This window comes from Anopheles stephensi, chromosome 2, assembly GCF_013141755.1.
Source record: "Anopheles stephensi strain Indian chromosome 2, UCI_ANSTEP_V1.0, whole genome shotgun sequence".
Classification (NCBI taxonomy): Eukaryota; Metazoa; Arthropoda; class Insecta; order Diptera; family Culicidae; genus Anopheles; species Anopheles stephensi.
This window is the reverse complement of record NC_050202.1, coordinates 30,410,676-30,431,520: the sequence shown is the minus strand read 5'-3', so window position 1 is coordinate 30,431,520 and position 20,845 is coordinate 30,410,676. Positions and strand designations below refer to the sequence as shown.

Below are 20,845 nucleotides of genomic sequence, written 5' to 3'. Positions count from 1 at the left end.
AACTGTCATTCGCGCCTTTGACATTCGACACAGCCGCATTTTCAAACGTAAACACACAAACAACTTGCACGTGCATCGCTCGCTTCCTCTACTCGTGGTTGCATTTCTACGCGCGATGGTTGGAATAAAAAAGAACAAACCTAAGCTACCGGCACCGAAAATTAAACAGAAAAAAGCCCTTAACAAATGGAAGGAAGAAAAGAGCAGTAAGTTGGGTGGTGCGAAGAAAACGGGGAAAGCTGGCAAAGCGAGCGATGAAAAGGCGATTAAAAAATCGGACCGCAAGCCGATCGTATTCGTGTCGCCCAAAGCCGACACCGCAGCAAATTCGGTGGATGGTGCAGACGAAATGGAAGTCACACTACCGAAACAGCCCGTCCTGGAACCGGTCCCGACCGACATCCCCGATCCACAGCTGGACAAGCGCAAAATAAAACTGCTCGAGCCACTGATCGGATACATCTACAACGGGGATCAGCTGTCGCTGAAGCAAAGTTTCGAGCAGGCCGGACTGCTTCTCACGCCCGACTACGATGAGCAGACGCGCGTGTTTCGCTTCCTCGTAAACACGAAGGAAATGTGCCGAGCGGAGGGCGAAAAGAACGAAGCACACTCGAAAGCGCGCGAAAAGTTGGTACAGATCGTTCGCTACTACTGTTACACCGTGAAGGTAAGTAGGGAAATTCCCCTTTCATTGATTTCATTGCTTCGGCCAGTAACACTTTCACCGCTCAACCACAATTTCAGCGCGTAAAGGAGTATCACACGCGCAGGAAAATATTCTACACCCGGCCATCGAAAGCGCCGGCACAAGAGCCGCTCAGTCAGAAGAAGATCTCGGAAGAGAACGTCGGGTTTCAGCTGATGCAGAAGCAAGGCTGGAACCCGGGTAGCTCGCTCGGTGTGTCGACCGAAGGTATCCTCGAACCGATCGCGGTCCAGAAGCGCAAAGGGAAGCGCGGTCTCGGTACGGAGGACGCCGTACAGCCGGACAAAGCGACGCCGGCGGAAGAGAAGGTGAAGATACCGCTGGAAGCGTTCTACCTGATGCTGAAACAGTACGCCGGCGTTAATGCGCTGTACGATATCGTGTTTAGCTCCCAGTTTTCCAAGCATCAGGTGGCCAAGCTGAAAAAGTGAGTTCGCGGTGACGAAGGCGGGATCGCCTCGGAAGCTCTGTGACCCTTTGTTTGTACTTTCAGCTTTGCCACGTCGTTACGATTATTTCCCCAAATGATTGGCAACAACAAGAAGAAGCTGGTCGTGAGCCGACCGCTAACGATCAAGCAGATCAAGGAGGGCGTCATGAAGGGACACTCGGATCTGTGCGCCAAGTATGTCGTGATACCGCCGGGGGCCGGTATTCCGGAGAAGGATAGGGTGCTAGCTTAGGGTAACGTTTGCCGTGCGCACAGGAGAGATCGTGTTCCCCGTACAACATTTGTAAAGCACACACACACACACACACAGTTACGACGACACGTTCTCATATCGGTAATATATTTTCAATAGTTTCATATCGTTTAAACATACTGATACAATGCTTTGTCCTTTCTCGTTTTGGGGCGTCGTTTTGCACGCTGCGTTCCGGTGTGTTACACTCTAATAAGCATCTTGTTACTTGTGTTTGTGGTATTTGGTTGTTGCCGTCCGTTCTCCTTCCGAACGACCTATCTTCCCGGGGTGGCCCGTCACGCGGAGTGTCGGGCGACTAGCGGTCGTTCTCCGTATTTCGTCATTTCGATTTCCAATCGCACGGGACGATACTGTCGCTTCCTACCAAAATATGTGTATACCTTCTTAAGATACTGCCGTATTAAGATGTGTGCTTTTGTGTGTGTGAGTGTGTACGATTTTTTGTTTGTTTGTTAATGCTTTGATATTACATTGATGCCAATATTCGATCTATAATAGCCGCTAGCAGAGCCTGGTACATGCTCTGCTGGGCGCGAGACTTATTTTCTTAAAGAGAGATTCCTGCTCACAATACACAATACACGTTCACAAGCGGTACGTTTCGCACTTTCGACGAGGTACGAAATCGTTTTCCTTAAGGAAGGATGAAGGGGAGGGCAGGGAGGGGGGGAGGAAAAGCAATCCTGTTCGCGTTGGGGGAAAGTTTGATACAAGAAAGGTAAGGAAAACTTCCAAAACTTATTCAATCGGAACGAGATGCGTTGGGATGACACTAGCTATCAGCTACTAGCTTCCTGGGACGAGGGCACTTAGATTTGAAGGAACCATGCGTGGGAAAGAGACGTCCGAGCCGGAACAAAGTCCGTCCGGATGTGATCCGGATGCGCTTAATAATATAACTACGGCCGAATTGGATAATTACTTTCCCCCACATATAAGCCAAACCCTTTTTTTGTTCTCTCTCGTTGCAATCGTAGTGATGGGAACAACCGCTCAGCAGCGTGAATCAGAGTGAATGAGTGGGGAATGGTGAGTTACATCTTATACTCACCCGCTGAGAGTTACACCTGTTTACAGTTACAGTCGAATCGCTCACCGTTTGCTGCGACTCATGAGCTGCTTGCTTTGATTTGTGTGCCGTTTCCATCAAACGCGCAACATGACGACCGAATCACATGCCGTTACCATGGAATCACGTTCCGATATACATGGATTTTTGCTTGCTCCTGTATGAAGCATTTGATGTAATGAATAGCCCGGTTAGGCTGTTACCATTAGAAAACATTTCGTCGGCATTTTTGTACGAACAAACGGCTAATAAACCGTAAATGGCAAAAAATGTGTAGTACAATACCAACATCGAACAGTATCGATACACAAGACTAGTTTTTCAGAGTTTAGTGGTGATCTATACATTAAACTAGCGGAAATGAACGGGTTCGAACGGCGAAGAACATTTAGAAAAGTTCATGAAGCCATTAGTTTAAATTTTTCTTTTTCAATATTTTTCGTTGAGTTCCATGAAATAGTTTGTATGTATCGTTCATTTTTGCTTTGACACAATATGTAAAACACGCGTAAAATAGTTAAAGAAAAAAAACTATTGCTTCGAGAGAAGAGGCGAATTTGAAATGTGCTAACATTCACAAATCCATAGATATCGGCACGTGATTCCATAGTAACGGCATGCGATTCGACCATAGGGTCGCTCTTTCGATGGTGTGGGCACGCAAATCGCAGCAGGCAACTCGTGAGTCGAAGCAAACGGTGAGCGATTCGACTGTAACTGTAAACAGGTGTAATTCTCGAGGACGAATTACCGTGGTGACTAGCCACTCACTCGCCACGTCTTGTCTCACTCATCTCACTTTCTCACCGGTGAGTTTAAACGCAGTGAGCTGGTGGTGGTGGTTAGTCGGCACGGAGAGTTAAATCACCAGTGAGTGGAAATAACTCTTCGCGATGATTTCAATCGTACCTTACACTCACTCATTCTCTGACTAAATTTTGTCCACCCATCACTATTTACAAACACGTGTTCCAATCGCGAAGCGCAATCAACGGTAACGATGAGCTAAATAATTTTAACGATAAAAAAAAGAAAATCTTAACCAAACACAGTTTTCCACGAGAACGAGACTGACTGTGTGGCCTGCACTTGAGGAATGCTAGTGTTGCCGCTTCCCTGTCCTTTCATCGGCATTTGAATTTGAATTTCAAAAGTCGTTTGTTTTTATCAAATCTCAGCTCCGTTTTTTCCTTTCCTTTCGTTTTCCACTATTGTATGCATCTCAAATTGTGAGGTTTTTCTTTGTGACTATTATTTTGTTTTATCCCTTTTCCGGTTTTTTTGTTTTGCTTGTATGTTTCGTTTCGACTTTCTGATTTTGTGCTGCTCCTTTTTTCTGTTGTAATGGTGTCTGTCTGTGCTCTAAACATTAATGAGGTAGTTCCATTTTGTTCTTGTCTCTTTGTCTCTCTGCAAAACTATTTTCCATGTCGGTTTTTCCGTTTTCATTTGCCTGTTTTTTTTTTCATAATTTTGTCATTTGCATTGTTTTGTTTCCCGGTTTTGTTTGCTTTTGTAAGAAAAATATGCTTCCTTCTCAAATCGTACCGCTGCCTGACCATTCCACACAACGATTGTTAGTCGTGTGTGTTTGCCCTCTTGTTTTTATAAATTGGTGTAAGTTGGGGGGGGGGGGGGTGTGTTGTAATTTTGCTTCTCTTTTTTCAAATTTCCGTTGTATCCTTCTCATCGTGTCCTGCTCGCTTCTATTGTGCTTTTTGTCGCTTGCTTCACAGCGTATCACCGCTTTGTTTCACTATATGTCCTTAATTTACGTTTCGTGGTCCTTTTTTATTCCCTTTACCGTTTTTTTTGTTTTGTTTCGTTTTTGCATCCTGTTTCAAATGTTTGTATACCTCTTTTCTGTCCTTTCCTGTTCTTGTTACTAAAATTACTAAAAAGGGGGAGAAGAGAAAAGGAAAGCAGAAACGGAACGGGGAAAACATGAACCATAATGCCTTGGGAGGCCGATTATTATTATCAGCTTTGTTTGTTACCATCATAAAACACACTTGACTACGTAAGACTAAGCGTCTGCCTGCACGAACACTGTGTGTACTGTACTGTACCTATTCTGTTACCCATTCTGTTTGCCCATTTGCCTAATGCATTACTCGCCCATTACTCTTCCGATACTACACACACACACACACACATGATACACGATTCCATTACTGTTTTGTTTGCCGTTGCACTGCACTAAATTCCACTAGTTTCTGTAGGATTATTACCATTATCTTGCTTGCTTTCCATTACCCCATTACCTTTACTTTAAGAAGATCAACATCTACTAACACACAGCACGCGTGCAAGCACCAGCCAGCCAGCGATAGAAGCCCAGCACGAACGAGAAGGGGGGTTTTTTTTTTTTTTTTTGGAGCCCACACACATCCGGCTTTGGCAAACTATCGACCGAGCGCGGTGCCAGCATGCGTGAGTGCGTTCTGCCTACTGTCTCTCGCTCTTGCTCCGGATATCGGACACGCTTGTCTTATGTACAATTTCATCTAAACCATTTCCCGAGAAAAAAGGCTCCTCCTGGCGCGCGGCGATCCTTTCTGAGAGGAGTGGGTCATGCCCTAGCCCCCCATTTCCTCCATCCATTCAGCCACCAGTTTTCCAGCTTGCATCCTTCCATCAATAATGTTTGCACCACCTTTCATCCGTTTTTCCCCGGGGTACTCGCTCTCGTTCACAATCAATATTTGCATCCTTCTTTTTGTGTGTTCAATCCATTTCCCAACTCACCTTTGATCCATCCGTTATCATCATTTGTCTAGTTCGTGTCCGCTTGCTTATCGTGTCCCCGCTGTATCATCGCGCCCCTTTGCACCAACTTCATTTGCTTGGGCCTATTTAGCTGATCCTTCGAAACCATCAGTTTTTCTGTACGCCTTTTCCACTCTTTCAAATGTCCACCTTCATCACCTCCCTCACCCACCACCAGACACACATACCGGTCCTACTTGTTCGGTTCCTTTTAATGTTTCAAAATAATAAAAGCCTTCGACTTAAGATGGCAACGTACTCGGCGGTCGGCTAAATTACTATTTTCCCCATGTTTTCCCCGTTGGAGCAAAAAAAAAAAAAAGCAAACGTTAAACCAACCCCTGAGGTTTTTTTTTCTGGTTCCATCCACCCATCCGATCCGTCCGCCCGGGTTTGTATATGCTTTAGAACCACGTTTTGTGTATCACATCATTACTAACTTTGATGCGGTCGTCTCCGTCTCCTCCCATGCCGTTGAATCTGCTGCTTCTCTCGCTCCTCCCGAACGACTTGCTAAAAACTATTCGTATGCATAATGAAGACATATCTTACTAACGTCTATGTCCACCCACTGGCTCCGCGTACTGCTTACAGATATAGTATCACCTACGGTTTTGATACGAACTTTCTCTCACGCGCGCTTACGATACTTTATGATACAGCTATATGTACGAAATCTATCCTGTAGCTCTTACAAGGGCAATGCATGGAAATGATGCAGTGTGAGAGGTGTGTTGTGTGTGTGTATGCCAGCTTGGGATCCATGCGGACTGTGCGTGCGTCTCGTTCTGCCATTCTTTGGTTGGAACACTGCACTGTAGAAAGAAAATCTAAAACGAAACTTCATAAAAAAAAGTAATAAAACAATAGAAAAATGCAACCTAAAAGTGATATTTGAACCGAACAGCAATACAACCTCTGAAAATAAAACACCTCGTCATCACACTCGTAAATAAGAAAAGAAAAATTTAAATAAAATCAACACAAAACAAAGAAAAGGAAACTCGCTAATGTTCAATTCAAGATGCTTTGCTTTTCTTTTCTTTTCGCAACAAAAAAAAGTTAAGTGCTCCCTCTCTCTGCACGTGATCCTCCCCACCGTCCTGTATTGATCGTTACAAATAAAACGCGCGCGCGATCAACAAGACCTACGGCAGGGTCGGGGCAGTAGTAGTAGTAGTAGTAGTACTAGGTGGTATGGGTTGGTTGTTAACACTAGCGCGGGAAAAAGCATCCCGGAGGAGACATTCATTTGCTTACACTCGTATAAACCTAACGCTAGCCCGTGCCGTTCGTTCGACACAGCATCGAGACATTCGTCGTTCAACTGCTCGTTTGTTTGTTAGCTAACCACTAGCGCTATTTGCAGTTAAACGCAACTGTTTCTACATTAAAAATAATAAACTTTAAAATATGCTTACGATCGTACGATCGACAGAGAGAGAGAGAGGGAGGGAGAGAGTAAAAATAAACACATTGCGGTAAGCGAAGACGAAAAATTATACTAAAACACGCGCACGATGGTGGTGGACAAATATTTTACACTAAACTACACTTACTCCTAAGCCGGGGGGAGCGGTGTGACACAGAAATGACACGCACCCCTCCCCTTCGTGAAGATCAATACGCGCCCCTTTGCTTTAATGCTACACACTAACAGTCGAGCGCCCGATGTTGTGAGTGTCCGAATCGAAAATATATTAGGAAACACAGCAATTTACTAAACTGAAACACTATCAACTAAAAGAAATCTCACTACAAAAACCACAACCGAGCGCCAGTCGACAGAATTGGGTACGGCGCAATCAGTCATGGGGGGCAGGGTGGGCAAAGGGAAAGGGAGCAGCGAATACAACCCTGGCGGTAATCCCGTTAAAAGAGGGCAGTGATTGAATTGATTACTTATGTGTGCGTGTGTGTGTGCGTGCATGGTGGATTGATCGTTCGGTACCATTCGCATGACGTTACCAGCACGGAACAGTCAGAAAGCTCCTCCTCCTGTTGAGAATCGATTAAAAAGAACCTGCAGAGGCGTTCGATCGTGGTGAGTAAGGACACAAGTTAAGGGGAAAAGGACATGATAAACTAACTCTTTTTTTCGAGATATGGCGCCGCGCTCGTAAATGATATTAAAAGCGACACGAAAACGATACAAACACACACACACACACATGCACATGCACACGACACGCGTAATCCTAGCGCTAGGACGAAACGGTAAATTATTTTATAAAAATCAGTCCGAAACGTAAATTTTTAAAGAAATATTCTTTGCTCAGCCAGTTCCGAAAAAGAACCTCTCCAGGATCACATCAAACATCAAACTAATAGGCAGGAAGTTCCTTCGCAGGAAATTACGCATTCAGGGGGAAGCAGATAGCCTCCCCCCCCACTCTAAGCTAAACCTAGGACTACAAGCCGCACGCACGCACGATGGACGGCTTTTCCGGTAAAGTTTCGCTTCCTTCGCTTTGACAAATCGCCTCGCCTTAAAATGTATAACCTAAACAACCGACCGAAGGGGGGGAGGAATTGTTCTTGACTAACTTTATCCTATCGCTTTCGACTTACAGGCTCAAAAACACATACACGCAAACGTAACCCCGAAAGTGGCTAACGAACGAACGAACGAAAGGGATAAGTATCTGGGGGAGGGGGGCAGCAGTATTAAAAATGGCAGTGGCAGTATTGCCCGAGACAGGCGTCGTTTTGTGCACACGCATTCGAATCGAGTTTTCTTCAAGCTGGCAGTTTTTGGCGTATTAGTAGGAGCGTTCGGTTGAGGTGAACTCACTCCCCGTTGTCACATTTTTGGCGGAATGTTAAGTCGGTGTGTGGTTGGGTTGCTGCTGTCCAACGAGACTTTGTCGATCGGATCCGGAAAATTCAGCTGCATTCATTCCACACACACACACACACACACCGTCGTTGCTATCGATAAATGCAATTGCCCGTCGTGTTTTTCGACCTCTGTTCGGTGATCCCTTCCCTTGCATTCCTTTCGTTTACTATACACAGCACTCACTTCTTTAATTTTGTTTGTTGCTTTGTCTTCTTCGTTTTAATAATTAGGTTTTCCTTTTTATAATTCAGTCAAGTATTTTTGTGTTACACCCTCCCCCCCCCCCCCCCCCTCCCCACACACACACACGCGCGGTTATAGTTTGTTTGTTGTTTGTGAATTAGTTTTTGGCAGTGATCATATTTCTTTGCGCACTTCACTTATCTCCTACTTGCTCTCTCTCTCTCTCTCTCTCTCTTCTAGTTTTTCCCCCCTCACATAATTTATCATACCGAGGCTAATGAATTAAGCTTTTTTTGTTCTGTAAATGCATGCTGGGGGCCGTTAAATTAGTAGGCCACGCATTTACCACGCAAACACATGGTTACTTTTTAATTGTTACATGGTTTGTTCCCTAGAGCCAAAATAGTTTTGGAAGGAAGCAGACGAAGGATTCTGCAGAAAAAGGAAAGTGCGATGATCGATCAAAAATTTAGCATCAAAAGACACCCAAGATTCAGAGGTCAGAATGAGCCTAAGCAAAACAGAGGAGCACAATACGGACAACGGTTGTACAGTGTGTCCACGTAAGAGATGTTTAGGAACGGGAACCAAAAAAAAAAAAACGTTGGTTTCTGCTATAACTATTGCGATGTTCGAAAGAAACCTGTTAAATGCCTTCCGATCGCATTCTTATCAGCAACACCACTCACATTCTGTCCTCCATAGTTTGTCATGGTGGTGGGCCATTATTGCAAAGGCAACGATTATCCTCATGATCCTGCTGCTGTTACTGCCTATGTGCGGGGTGGGGGGGGGGGGATCCCAGGGGGATCCCAGGATACCCTTCACACACCCGCAGCTAAAAGTGATAAAGTGGGCTTGCACAATTATTGCAATTCCTTCGCCACACACACACACACCCCCATTCGCCTGTTCGTCCTTTACCTGTACAAGCTAGTAAAAATACGTTTTGTCAGTCTTTAACCATCGCAATGTTTTGTTTTTGAAAGTATTGCTAGATTACTCTATATGTTTTGCGCCCTGTCCTGTGTCGTGTGTGCCTTCTTGTGGGTTGCCGGTGCGGTTCTAGGAGTGCTCACAGGGTCGGGAGGAGAGTACGATGCTCATCCGCGGGGTACACAGGACGCTGAGTCGCCGCGCTGTACGGTCACAGCGTGTTGCTTATCCTAGGCATTAAATCACTAGCACATAATGTTACGTTGCCTGTTCGCCCCTTCGGCTTTCGCCTTCCCCTTTCTCGCTATACACTACACACAGTACTACTTTTTGAGATCAACGGATTTGTGAAATAATTTTGTTAAACGACTCATATCCTCTCCCGAGGCGCTTGAAGTATGCATTTTGTTTCCGGGATTTTCTTTTTCACCATGGCTACACCGTTTAAAAGTTCCTCACTCTAAAGAAATAATAAAAAGAGGTCCGGTTCAAAAGCCCCTCCTTCCGGTTTGTACACCACCGCCTCCGGTCGCCGCTTGTGCTATGCTGGTTGTGTATTGCTGCTAGCTAGGCTACCACCGAACTTTGAATCAAAACGCATTAGAAAAAAAAAAAATCGTTTGATTTGTGCATGATCGGTGCACCGTCGGTTTTATGCACTCGCTCTCCCTCTCTCTCTCTCTCTCTCTATGCATCCCTACTTCCCTCTCTCCCTGTTGTACTAACACTGTTGTAGAGCGCCGCCGGCCAAGAGTATAAACCATCGTTCGAGACAAAATAAACTAAAATAGTGGGGGGAAAAAAACCATTACAAACGACGTTGACGACAATTATCTAGCTGTTCTTAAACTAAATCTGTATATCCACAATGCGTACCCCCTACCCCAAACGGAGAGAGTAAATTGGTTAAAATTATAACTACATATTAATCCTTTCACGACGCACACCTTCCAGAGAGAAGTCCCATACACCACCATGGCGAAATTGTGCGTGCGCGTGGGGAAAGGGGTGGTGGTGGTGTTTGGTGGGGAATTTCTTAACCGTACTGCCTGCTCAGTCCCACATTAGCGTGCGTACTATATGCTAGCGTTTGGCGCTGTTAAATTCACTCTAAACCGTACGCCTCCTATGATTCTGTGGTTATACTTATTACGTTGCAATTGCTCTTGTTATGGATTGTATCGTTCAGTGGAGCTCCCTCGTTTTACCGCCCCTCTTATTAAACATTGGTGCCTCTATCGAGAGGACAACCCGGCAATTATAATACAGTTCAGATGGCGGCTGGCTTACCGCTTGGTTGTTGTATTGTTGCCCGCAGCAATAGTGCTACGACGGCTACGATTTCGAACGCTGCGAGATGTTGTTCCTTGCTGCTTTCGATCAGCTTCCTCCTGCAACGACCGGTGGTTATGTCCGCTGCTGACTGATTGTGCTGTGTGTACCACCGCCTCAGTACGATCGTTTGATGCACGGACGGGGAACTTGCGGCTCCGATCGTGCGCCCTCGTATTCATCTGCGCTGAAGTCGACGACGACGGTCAGGATGATGCTGTCTTCGCCTGACCGGATAATGATGATGATGATGTTGTGGAAGAGGAAACCGACGAGGAGGTAAAGGAGATGGTCGAAGAAGAGCATGAGGAGGACAGTTGCATTGCACCGCAGCTTCCTTCTTCGCGGCTGCTGCTACCACAGGATGAGACGGCAGTGTTGCTGTTGCTACCTGTTGTACCGCCCGACAGTGATGCTAGCGAGGTTGAAAACAGCGACGAAAATCCGGTGGACGTAATTGATTGTGACGAACTACTGCTGCTGCTGCTGCTGCTGCTGTTGCTGCTGTTGCTGGCAGAGGGTTTCGATCGCTTGCGCTGCTGCTTTGGTGCGGTGCGACAGTTGAAAGGGGCCACGGCCGTTGGCATCGGGAAGCTGTTGTTACTCCAGCTGCTGTTGCTGCTGATACTGCTCAGATTGGAGCTGCTGCCGCTGGTGGCGGCGGGTGCCGGCTCAAACTCGTGCTCGTGCAGTGCAGCGAACGGGTTCACGATGGCGGCTGCCGTTGGATTAAGCCGATCGTGCTTCAAATAGTCCGACAGATCGTTCCGCTGCTCGATCGTGAGGCTATGAATGTTGACCTGCTTCACAAACTTCTCGCCTACCGGCCGCTCCGGCAGCCATTCGTCCGGCAAGCTAAATGAAGAATAGAAACAGTTAAATAAGCAAATTTAAAAAAAAGCAACGGGTGGTATTTTACTTACATTTCTTCGGGATACCATCGAACGAGCACTTCCGTACCTTCGCTGGGTACGTGCCGACGGCCAAGCTGTATTCCACGGAACGTGATTGCGCCACCCTGTCCGCTCGCGATCGTACCAAGCCGTATCAACCGATGCTGCAAACCCTCCATTACGCCGGAGTCGAAGAAATCAAAGCGACGGGCTGCACACGAAACAAAACGCGGCGCGCGATTAGTGTTACATTGCAATGGCCAACTACACAACTCTACCTCTAGTTCTAATTACTAATTACACCAACAAAAAACACATTAACATAGAAAGATTAATAGTAAGGAATGTTCAGCGCAATAATATGTTAAATGTCATTTTTGGTTTGCACTCTGCTTGCGTTTTTTTTCTCTGTGTGTGTATGTATATAAGTTGCACTCTGGAAAGTCGGAAGTCCTTTTTTGAAGGCGGTCAGCTTCAATAGCCATTAACAGGTCACATGAACTCTGGAATTAGGCGCGGGCAGCAGCGGGCGCTTCCATCGGCTCAATGTGTTGGTTGTGCGGCTTTGAGCGTCTTCAGCCCATCGAGGACATCGATTAATAGGGATCAGGGGCGAGAGAGGGGGAGGGGGGAAAAATGCTGGAAAATCTGTGAAGCAAAGTAAACCTCCCATGGGTGGTGGGAGCTCCCACGGAGCGTTGCAAAATCGTAACGCCCCGTCCTCTCTTACTGTGGCCGGGTGGTCGAAAGCCAATCACGAGCGATCATGTCGAAGCCGAGGAGATATAAAATTTAAAAAAAATGCAAATGCTATGAAGAAGCACATCACAAACATATGTTACATAGCTATCGAAACATAGAAGCCTAAATAGACACTCTTTGCAGTAACAGGATAGGTAAGAAGGCATAGCAACGCAAATGCTGGAAAGACGACACCTTCCACCATACAGTAACCGTGCAAGAGCATTCAAATGTAACCACAGCTACGAAGCAAGCAGTTTGCTTAGATGTGAAGAAAAAAGAGTTGTAAGAGAACAAAACTTATCGAGTTCAAAAAGCACGCGTGACACTAGTTGATGTTAGAAATGGAACGATTTTGCTACAAAAAATTACAACACGCTACTGGACACCAACAAGCATTACTTTACGTTTTCGGACCGATTTTAAAACATTTTTCCGTATGTAAAGTAATCCAAACGCTCAATTGAATACGATTTTCGGATCAGGGCTATATGTCAGGAGACTATGCTTCTTCTTCTTCCTTGGCACTACAACCTCGAGAGGTCTCGGCCTGCTATGGCTAATTAATTTTACCCGTAGTAAAGCAGTCAGCTCTGTGTACGGGGTGGCGTTCTGGAAGGGGTTTTGAACCCCTGTCATGCCGTGTGAAGACTGGCACTATATCTAAAGGTACTATATTACGCGGTACTATATTTGAAAGTTTATCTAAAATACACACAGAATAGACTGCCAGAATAAGATGTGATCGCTGCTAACACTTCCACAAGACTAACTACAACCACAAACGATAGGCTAGATGAAAGCGTCGATGACGTCAGTGTCATTATAAAAGCTAGGGTTCATCCATTATCAAGTCGATAAAGAAAGCTCGAAATTACATTAGAAATCTAAATCAGTCGTGTCCAGCACATGTGCCGATGGGGTTTGAGACAAAACAAAGGTTAAACCCGTACGATACACTGACCGCAAAACAAACACTAGAGCTTGTGGTGGCTTTCAATCTGTCAGCCATTTTGGATTCGGCTCTACTACTACTCTTCAATGCCTAAATCTGGCGTTATCCAATTGGACGTTATCGTTACTGTACATTCGGGTTCCATGAAATCCCAAAATGCCAAGGGTTTGCAATTGGAAGAAATTTGCTGAGGCTATATTTTGCCATTCGAAACCAAATGAGTGCCGAGCGTGCAGAACGAAATAGCACATGCTTTTAAAAATTCTACCCACACCGCGCCTTAATGGTGCTATCCTTGAACATGATCGCTCCGTAACTTCACTTCCACAGTAATTAGTCAAAACCCAGTCAGTCCCGCTTCTCTCCTTCGTTAGAAATGGTTATATGTATATATATTGCTACCCCCTTACACTGTTCCGATCGTCCTCGGAACGCAGCGCAACACTTAACAGGAGACACAACGCGTATTTACGATCGCTGGGAACACCTACCTGACCACGGTTGCCGGCGGTAGCGCAGTTTTTTGCCCGTCTTTCGCAGCACCTTCGGGACGGGCGGATCGGACGACCGCTTGCCAGAACTGTTGCTGTCCACGTTCGCGAAGTGACTGTTGACGTGCTTGAGCAGCATTGGCTGTGGATGGACAGGAGGGACAGAACAGAGGGAGGGGAATTCCGGTTAATCCTGCGGCAGTGTGTACGGACGGCAGCATCAATAGTATGGCTTACCTGCGAGGCGAAGCGCATTCCACACCCGGCCACAATACACTTGTGCGGTTTGCTGCAGGCATGCGACAGGACGTGCTTTTCGAGCCAGTTAAACTTGGTGCACTCCTTGTTGTGTACCTTGCAGCCATCCCACAGACACGCGTACGGTGGATCCTTCTGCGTGTTGACGTGCGCTAGCTGCAGATGGTCGAGCAGCTGCGAGCTGCTGTCGAACTTGCTCTCACACTCGCGCCAGTAGCAAACCCCGTACAGCCGGCCATCGCCCGACCGGCGGAAACCCTTGCGACCAAAGTTGTGATGCGGAGCCGTACCGGACGGTGCCGGAAAGCGGATCGTTTTCGGCTGCGAAAGGATCGGGCTCTTGGCGCAGGTCGCTTCCGGTGCGAGCACCATCTCCGTATCGATGCTGGGCGGCGACAGGTGGGACTGATCGGAAGAGGGAGAAGAATTGGAGGTGCGTGACACGACGATTGACGGCTGACCCGGGTGTTTCGGTTCCCCTTCTTCCTGTCCCACCAGTTCCTGGTGCTGCTGCTGGTGAAGCGGTGCTGCGGCACTGTCGGAGGAGCTGGTGCTTTGAGGAGTTGGTGCAGCACTGTAATCTTCCTGCAGATCCGCAGCAGACGACGCGGTAGACATGGCCTCCTGCGGCGATTGCTGGGACTGTTCCTCCGGCTTGACGGTGGACGAGGTATCCTCGTCGTCCTGCTCCATCGGTGGATGACGTTCCCCATCCTGTTGCTGCTGCTGCTGCTGCTGCTGCTGCTGCTGCTGCTGCTGTTGCTGTTGTTGCTCATGCTTTTGCCGAATCAACTCCAGCACGGTGGAGTTGGTCGAATGTTTGTGGCCCACCACGGTCTGATTGTGCTGGCTGCTGTTGATGAGCGCGGCTTCGGCCTCTGCAGCCGCAACCGCCACATCCGACAGAAGACGCAGCGGAGGCGGGAACGGGGACACCGTCACGGAGGCGGCCACCGTCGCCGGAACCGAATGGTCGACGATCAGCTGATCCTCGGAATCTTCCGAAGATGAGGTAGAGAGCGGTGACGAACGCGAAGACGCTGTCCGTGTGTCATCCTTACTGCCGCTGACACTGTCCGCCGCACGGTGCCGAAGATGATGCAGATGATGACGCCTTTGATGATGATGATGATGATGGTCGTCGTGAATGTGATCGTCTTCCTCGTCTTCGTCCCCTTCCTCGCCCTTCTTGGCCGAGGACGTGTCGGAGGGTGAACCGGGTGAGCAGAGATCGATCGTTAGCGACTTGTCCTCGCTGTCGCTCGAGTTGGCCACGATGCCGCTGTCATTGCTGCTGCCACAATCGAGCGTTAGTGGATTGAGAGCGGGCGGGGAGGTAGGCGCAATGGGCGGTATAATGACGGCGGGCGTTTGCGTGGAACCATTGCTACGGGCCGCAAGCGCCGAGGAGCGGACCAGCTTCGGAAGCGGTACCGTGAGCGCCGTCGCCGCCGATGTGGCTTGCTGCTGTTGCTTCGGCAGCTGAACCGGTACCAAACCGGGCGGTTCGCCACCGACGATCAGCGGTTTCGGAGTGCTGGTGGCCGCCGCTAGCAGTGTCGCGGAAGGTGCCCCAGACTGTGGCGTGGACACTGCCGTCGAGACGCCGTTTAGCATCGCGTTCATGATCGGTTTGCCGGTGGTGGTGAACGTTGGCACCGTGGCCACGAGCGGTGGCGGCGAGAGCGATTGCACCGCGCTCGAGACGATTGCTTGCTGTTGCTGTTGTTGCGCGTGATGCATGGACGTGACGATACCGTGGGCCGATGCGCTCATGCCAGCGGGTGCCGCTGCATACAGCGTCGTTCCTGCGCCGTAGTGTGCTGCAGCCGAGATCGGCACAAACTGAGTCGCGGCGGAGGATGTTGCCTGTGCGAGGGCAAGCTTGTTCGCACTCACACCAGTGCCGTTGTTGCCGGACGAGGCGAGCGCGGCCGCCGCTACCTGCAGGTTGGAAAGGATTGCCGGCGAAATGTTTGCCAGCAGCGAGTGATGGTGGTGGTGGTGGTGGTGGTGGGGTTGCTGTTGTTGAGAGGTAGCAGCATTGCTGCCATTCACGGAAGCCTGCCCGCCATTGCTCTGTTGGATGATAGCTGTGATATTTGGTAACTGTCCGGTGGTGCCACCGTTGCCGCTCGTATTGCCCGCCTGCGAAGAGGGTGGCAACGGGGGCGGCTGCAGTGGATGTAGTGCGGGAATGTTGGCGGTTGCCTGCGTGAATGCTGCACTCAGCTGCGAGCTGATCATTGCCGGAATGGCGGCTGCGTTCACGAATATCCCTCCGGTCGGGGTCATGATCAGCTGTTGCTGCTGAGGGTGGTGCTGCTGGGCGGCGAACGGGTTGAGCGTCGCCGGGTACAGTGTTGGAGCACCGTTTTGGGGCTGGTAAGCGGTCGGGCGACCGGACGCTGGTTGACACGAGTACGGCACCACCGTGGTCGTCGGTTTCGAGGCAAACATGCCGCTAAAGTTCATGTTCATGGCCGACGCCTCCATGGTGAAGCTTTGCTGCTGTTGGGTGGCATTCGCAACCGAACTGGCTGCGGCCGCCATTAGCTGTTGCTGCTGTTGGGCGGCTTGCTGAGCGGCGGCTGCCGCCGCTTGCTGCTGCTGTATCTGGTGGATCTTGATGAAGGTGGCGTTCATGACGAGCTGCGGTGTGGGGCCTGCCGTCGTAGTGCCATTCGATGCACCGCTACGAATCAGCCCAGCCGCACCATTGTTGATGCCGTTTGCGTTGACTAGCAGGTTGGCGGCTGTGGCCGTCGGTGTACCGGAACCGAGCGCTGAAGCGAATGCTGCTGCAGCCGCTGCTGAGGAGGCTTGCTGCTGTTGCTGTTGCTGTTGTTGTTGCTGCTGTTGGTGTTGCTGCATGGCCGCTGCACTAGCGGCCGTTGCAAGTGTCAAGGATGCGCCGCCCGTTAGTTTGGCTTGCTGTTGGGCAGCCGCGAGAGGAAGCAGGTTCGAGATCTGCACCAGATTTGGTATCTGGCCGGGTGCGCCCCCTCCCGACAGCTGGTGGTGATGGTGGAACTGAAAAACGGCCGCCGTCGGAGCGATCGTGGTGGCGGTACCGGCCGCCGTACTGACCGCCGTCCCAAGCTTAGACCCAACAACTGACTTGGTCGTACCGGCGACAACAGTGGATGCGGCGCATTGCTGCTGGGGAACGATCGATTTAAACTGTGGCACAACAGCCGCCGCAGCCGCCGCAGCCGCTGCTGATGCCTGCGTGACTGTGGTGGCCGGTTGCGGCTGAGAAGCGGTAACGTTAGGAAGAGACTGCTGTTGAGTCGCCGGGCCTGGTAGCCGTATGGCAGTGAGAAGTACCGGTGGTGATGGTTGTGCTTGTTTGCCCATCATCATGGGGTGCTGCTCAGTCTTTTGCGTGGTGGTGGTTGTGGTTGTCGCTTGATGATGGTGCACACTGGCAGTGGTATTGTTGCTGCTGACCACCGGACCGCCTACCGGAGCCGCCACGATGGTGTGCTGGTAAACTGCGGTCGTGCTGCTGACGGTCGTCGTACGCGGTGCAATGTTGATCGGTTTCTTCGTCTGTCCGGCTGGACCACCGCTGCCTCCTACCCCGATGCCACCCTGCACCGTATGGCTTATCTTGCGTGTCGCGGACACGGTCGGAGCTATTCGTGCCGTTTTGCGCTCTACCTTCTTCGACAAGACAGAGCCGCTGTTGCTGTTGCTGCTGCTGTTGATTGTGCTGGAGGAAGAAGCTACGGAGATACCGGAGGAGCTGCTAGTGGCAGCAGTTACGGCTGCCTCGGATGCAGCCAACGTGGCTACTGCAACCGCTTCCAAGGCCGTCGTCGTCGCCGTCGACGACGACGACGAGGATGATCCGTTCGGGATCATTTTAGCCAACGCTTGCTGCTGATACATCTTCAAATACTTCTCCACGTCAGCCTCCGAGAGAGGGGCAGGATTCGGGACACTGCCGATTCCGGTAGTCAGCAACCCGTTATCGGGTGATTTTGTGGCATTCGTGAGTTCCGGGTAGCCATCGGACGTGCCGTCACCGAGCAGCTTCCGCTTCTGTTGATGCAGCGCTGACGCACGCCCAGCGACAGTTTTGATGCTTTTCTTCAGACTGTTGAACGTGTTTGGCGTTTTCAGCTGGGACTTGAAGTACCCGGTGATTTTGTTCGCTTTGGCCAGCTCCGTCGGCAGTGCGGCGGTCAGCATCGTGGCAGTGGTGGTGGACGCAGTCGTCGTCGTTGGCAAGGGTACACCAGCTCCGGCCGACTTTACCACCATCGTCGCGAGGTTGTTTGGGTTGCCGGTGTTTAACGCCGAGCTAGCTGCCACGATGGCCATTTGAGTCAGCTTTTTCTGCGTGCCGGTGGTGCTGACGCTGTTCACGGCAACCAGGGCCGGTGGCCCGTTCGTATTGGTACCGACCGACTTACACACAATCTTGGCCCCATCCTGACTCGGGCGGGCACGTTTGGCAGAGGCGGCGACGTGATTGCCGCCCGTATTGCTGTTGCTACTATTGCTTTTTCCAGTTCCGTCTGTTTGAACACCGGTGGTGGTAGGTGGTTGTGGCTGGGGCGCGGTGGCGGCTGTCGATGCTGCCGTCGCTGACGCCGACGCCGTTGGCTGCAGGCGCTTCAGTTTGTTCGAAGGACTCACGGCCAGTCCGCTCGATGCGCCGCCCGAAGCGACTCGGAGCAGGGCAACGGCGGCTGCCGCCGTGGCAGTGTTGTTGGTAGTAGCGGTGCTGGTGGCGGAGAAGCTGCTGCCCGTTTGTGATGGCGTCGTCGTCGCAAAGGCAGTGATGGTAGTGGCGTTCGGTTGTTGCTGATCTGACGCTGTCGCACCTGCTGCTGCTGCTGCTGCTGCTGCCGTCTGGGCAGGACCGGTAGCGCTGCCATTAGTTCCGGCGGTGCTATGATTACTATTACTACTTAAACTATTACTGTTGCCGGCGGCTGTCGTAGTGCCGGCAATAGTGGCGGGATTAGTCGTGCTGGTGGACACAACGTTCGTCGCTGCTCCACCGGTACCGCCCGTGTTGACAGTGTTGTACGGCCACTGGCGCCGTTGAAATGGTTGCTTAATCGTAATGCCCCCTACACCACCGGCCGTCTGTGTGTGGGGTGCCATGCTCGAACGTGGTTCAGCTGATCTGCCGCGATCGTACGAAGCGCGATCCTGTCTGCTCCTTTTTGCGTCCGCGTCGTCTACGGCTGCGTCGATTCTCCTGCGATCTGTGGCTCCCACCTGCCGAATAATGCTGCATTGGGGGGGGGGGGGGTTCGACAAAATTGCTGTGGCTAAACGGCTATCGGTGCAGTATTCGAGCTAGCAGCACTGTACGCGACATCCATCCTGCACGCACCCTCCCCTTCCTCGATCGCCTCGTCGTCGTTGAGCTTGGTGCTGCCCCTGCTGCTGCTGATGCATGATTGCCGCTACTAGCCGCCAGACGTCGACACCATCGTTGTCTCGCTGTGTTTGGGCGGTGGATGAGTCAAATTGTCTAACGCTCCGACCGATACCGCTTACTGAAAAGATAGCAAGAAAAAAAAGGGGAAAGATTAGCAAGGTGTTTAACGTGGTATAAATGCATTAGAAAAGGCCGTAAATTCTCCAACGGCTGCGAGGGACCAGGCCGGAGTGCGCGTAAGAAGAAAAAGAAACAACCGGCAAGGTGTGAGCGCGCGCAAAAAAAGGCAATCCGGTTTGGCAGAGATTCATCTTTAAACCGATCCGTCCATCGTCCATCGTCCATTCAGTTCCAGTTTCTTATGCTGTGTATACAACCCTCTTCTCGGAACTCCCCTCCCCTGCTGGGGGTGAGCGCGACTCATATTTGGCCGTTCAATGACCTTTTCGTGATACAGTTTTTTTTTTCGATATAGCTTCTTTCCTTTTTCTTTTCCCTCTCTCCAGCTGCGCGCGTGTGTGTGTGAGTGTGCGCGTGGTTGGTTTCGTCCTTCGTCTCGGTGGGAGGGTCACCCGTTCAAGTCTTGCACATGCTGTAATGTGGCGTATATGTGTGCAACTCTCTTCTCCTCCCCCTGAGCATTGGGGGTGCGCTGATCGATCCAACTGACCGACAGACCGAGCGAACCACAGAGCGACGAGTACCGTCCGGGCGCGTCCGGAGGAAATGAAGAAACAGGTTTCTTTCGGGCACTTAATGGAGCAAGTTCGCGGCCACAATACTGCCCCACCCCCCTCCCCACCATAGAAAATCAATTTCGCTTTTATTCCTTCCAACGCAGCCTCCAGGCTTATGCTGCCTTCTTTACGATGAGCTTCGCGTTTCTCCGTAGCGCTGACCTCCTGAGCGCTTTTATCCGGCGAGGCAGTTCGGAGCGCGGAGAATTAAGCATCTTAACGTCTTCCGGTTCGGAAAGCCCAAGTCCCCAGTACAAAGCAGATCAGCCATCAGCGACGCACAGGATGATAGATGATCGAGGCGCGGCAATGTTTTGAGCGGTGCTTTTCGGGAGTGTTCGGCGGCCGTTTGCGTGAAACCCTGTGTCCAGCCGGAAATGTGTGGGATACCTGTCGGAAACGACCAGAAACGGTGCATATGGTGGGGAACTCGAGAAGGGCGTACATAGTGGTAGAATTTCAATGTTTTATTCATGAAAACATACCCCCCACACAAGCGCTCGCTCGCTCGCTCGCTCTTGCTCTGCTTCACTCCTCTCGCTACCGGCACGAAACGAAGCGCGAAAGTAGCCAATGTTTATGCGCATGACTTCGATAGAGCAGCATAACTTCACAAGATGCTATGCTCCGGAACTCGGGAACTCCATCGGCCTCCGACTGACCCCGCCGGCAAAGTAACACACAACTTCCAAACGTGCACCACAAGACTGGTGTGTGTGTGTGAGTTTTGGGTTTTGCGGTCTCGGAAATTATACCTTGGAGCAAGATCAAGTCCGGCTCCACATCTTCTTACACAACTTGCCAACCACCATGTGT

The 20,845-nt window shown here is 50.2% G+C and overlaps 2 protein-coding genes across 6 annotated transcripts in view; one reads left to right on the top strand and one right to left on the bottom strand.

The window, feature by feature from the left end:
• Positions 1–42: 42 nt before the first annotated feature.
• LOC118503326 (NF-kappa-B-repressing factor-like) lies at positions 43–1,845 on the top strand. Its single transcript, XM_036036473.1, has 3 exons — positions 43–670; positions 748–1,136; positions 1,203–1,845. The coding sequence occupies exons 1-3, from the start codon at positions 116–118 to the stop codon at positions 1,390–1,392; spliced, it is 1,134 nt and encodes a 377-aa protein (XP_035892366.1). The 5' UTR covers positions 43–115; the 3' UTR covers positions 1,393–1,845.
• Positions 1,846–6,267: 4,422 nt separating this feature from the next.
• LOC118503325 (zinc finger protein jing homolog) overlaps positions 6,268–20,845 on the bottom strand; it is a 72,834-nt gene continuing 58,256 nt past the window's right edge. For 4 of the 5 annotated variants that reach the window (XM_036036468.1, XM_036036469.1, XM_036036470.1 and 1 more), the window contains exons 3-6: positions 13,865–19,410; positions 13,628–13,769; positions 11,471–11,651; positions 6,268–11,402 (exon numbers count right to left, since the gene is read on the bottom strand). In XM_036036468.1, coding sequence (XP_035892361.1) covers positions 10,754–11,402; positions 11,471–11,651; positions 13,628–13,769; positions 13,865–19,009 — 6,117 coding nt within the window. In that variant the 5' untranslated portion in view covers positions 19,010–19,410 and the 3' untranslated portion in view covers positions 6,268–10,753. The remainder of the gene's footprint in view (positions 11,403–11,470; positions 11,652–13,627; positions 13,770–13,864; positions 19,411–20,845) is intronic. The other variant, XM_036036472.1, reaches the window with a different exon arrangement.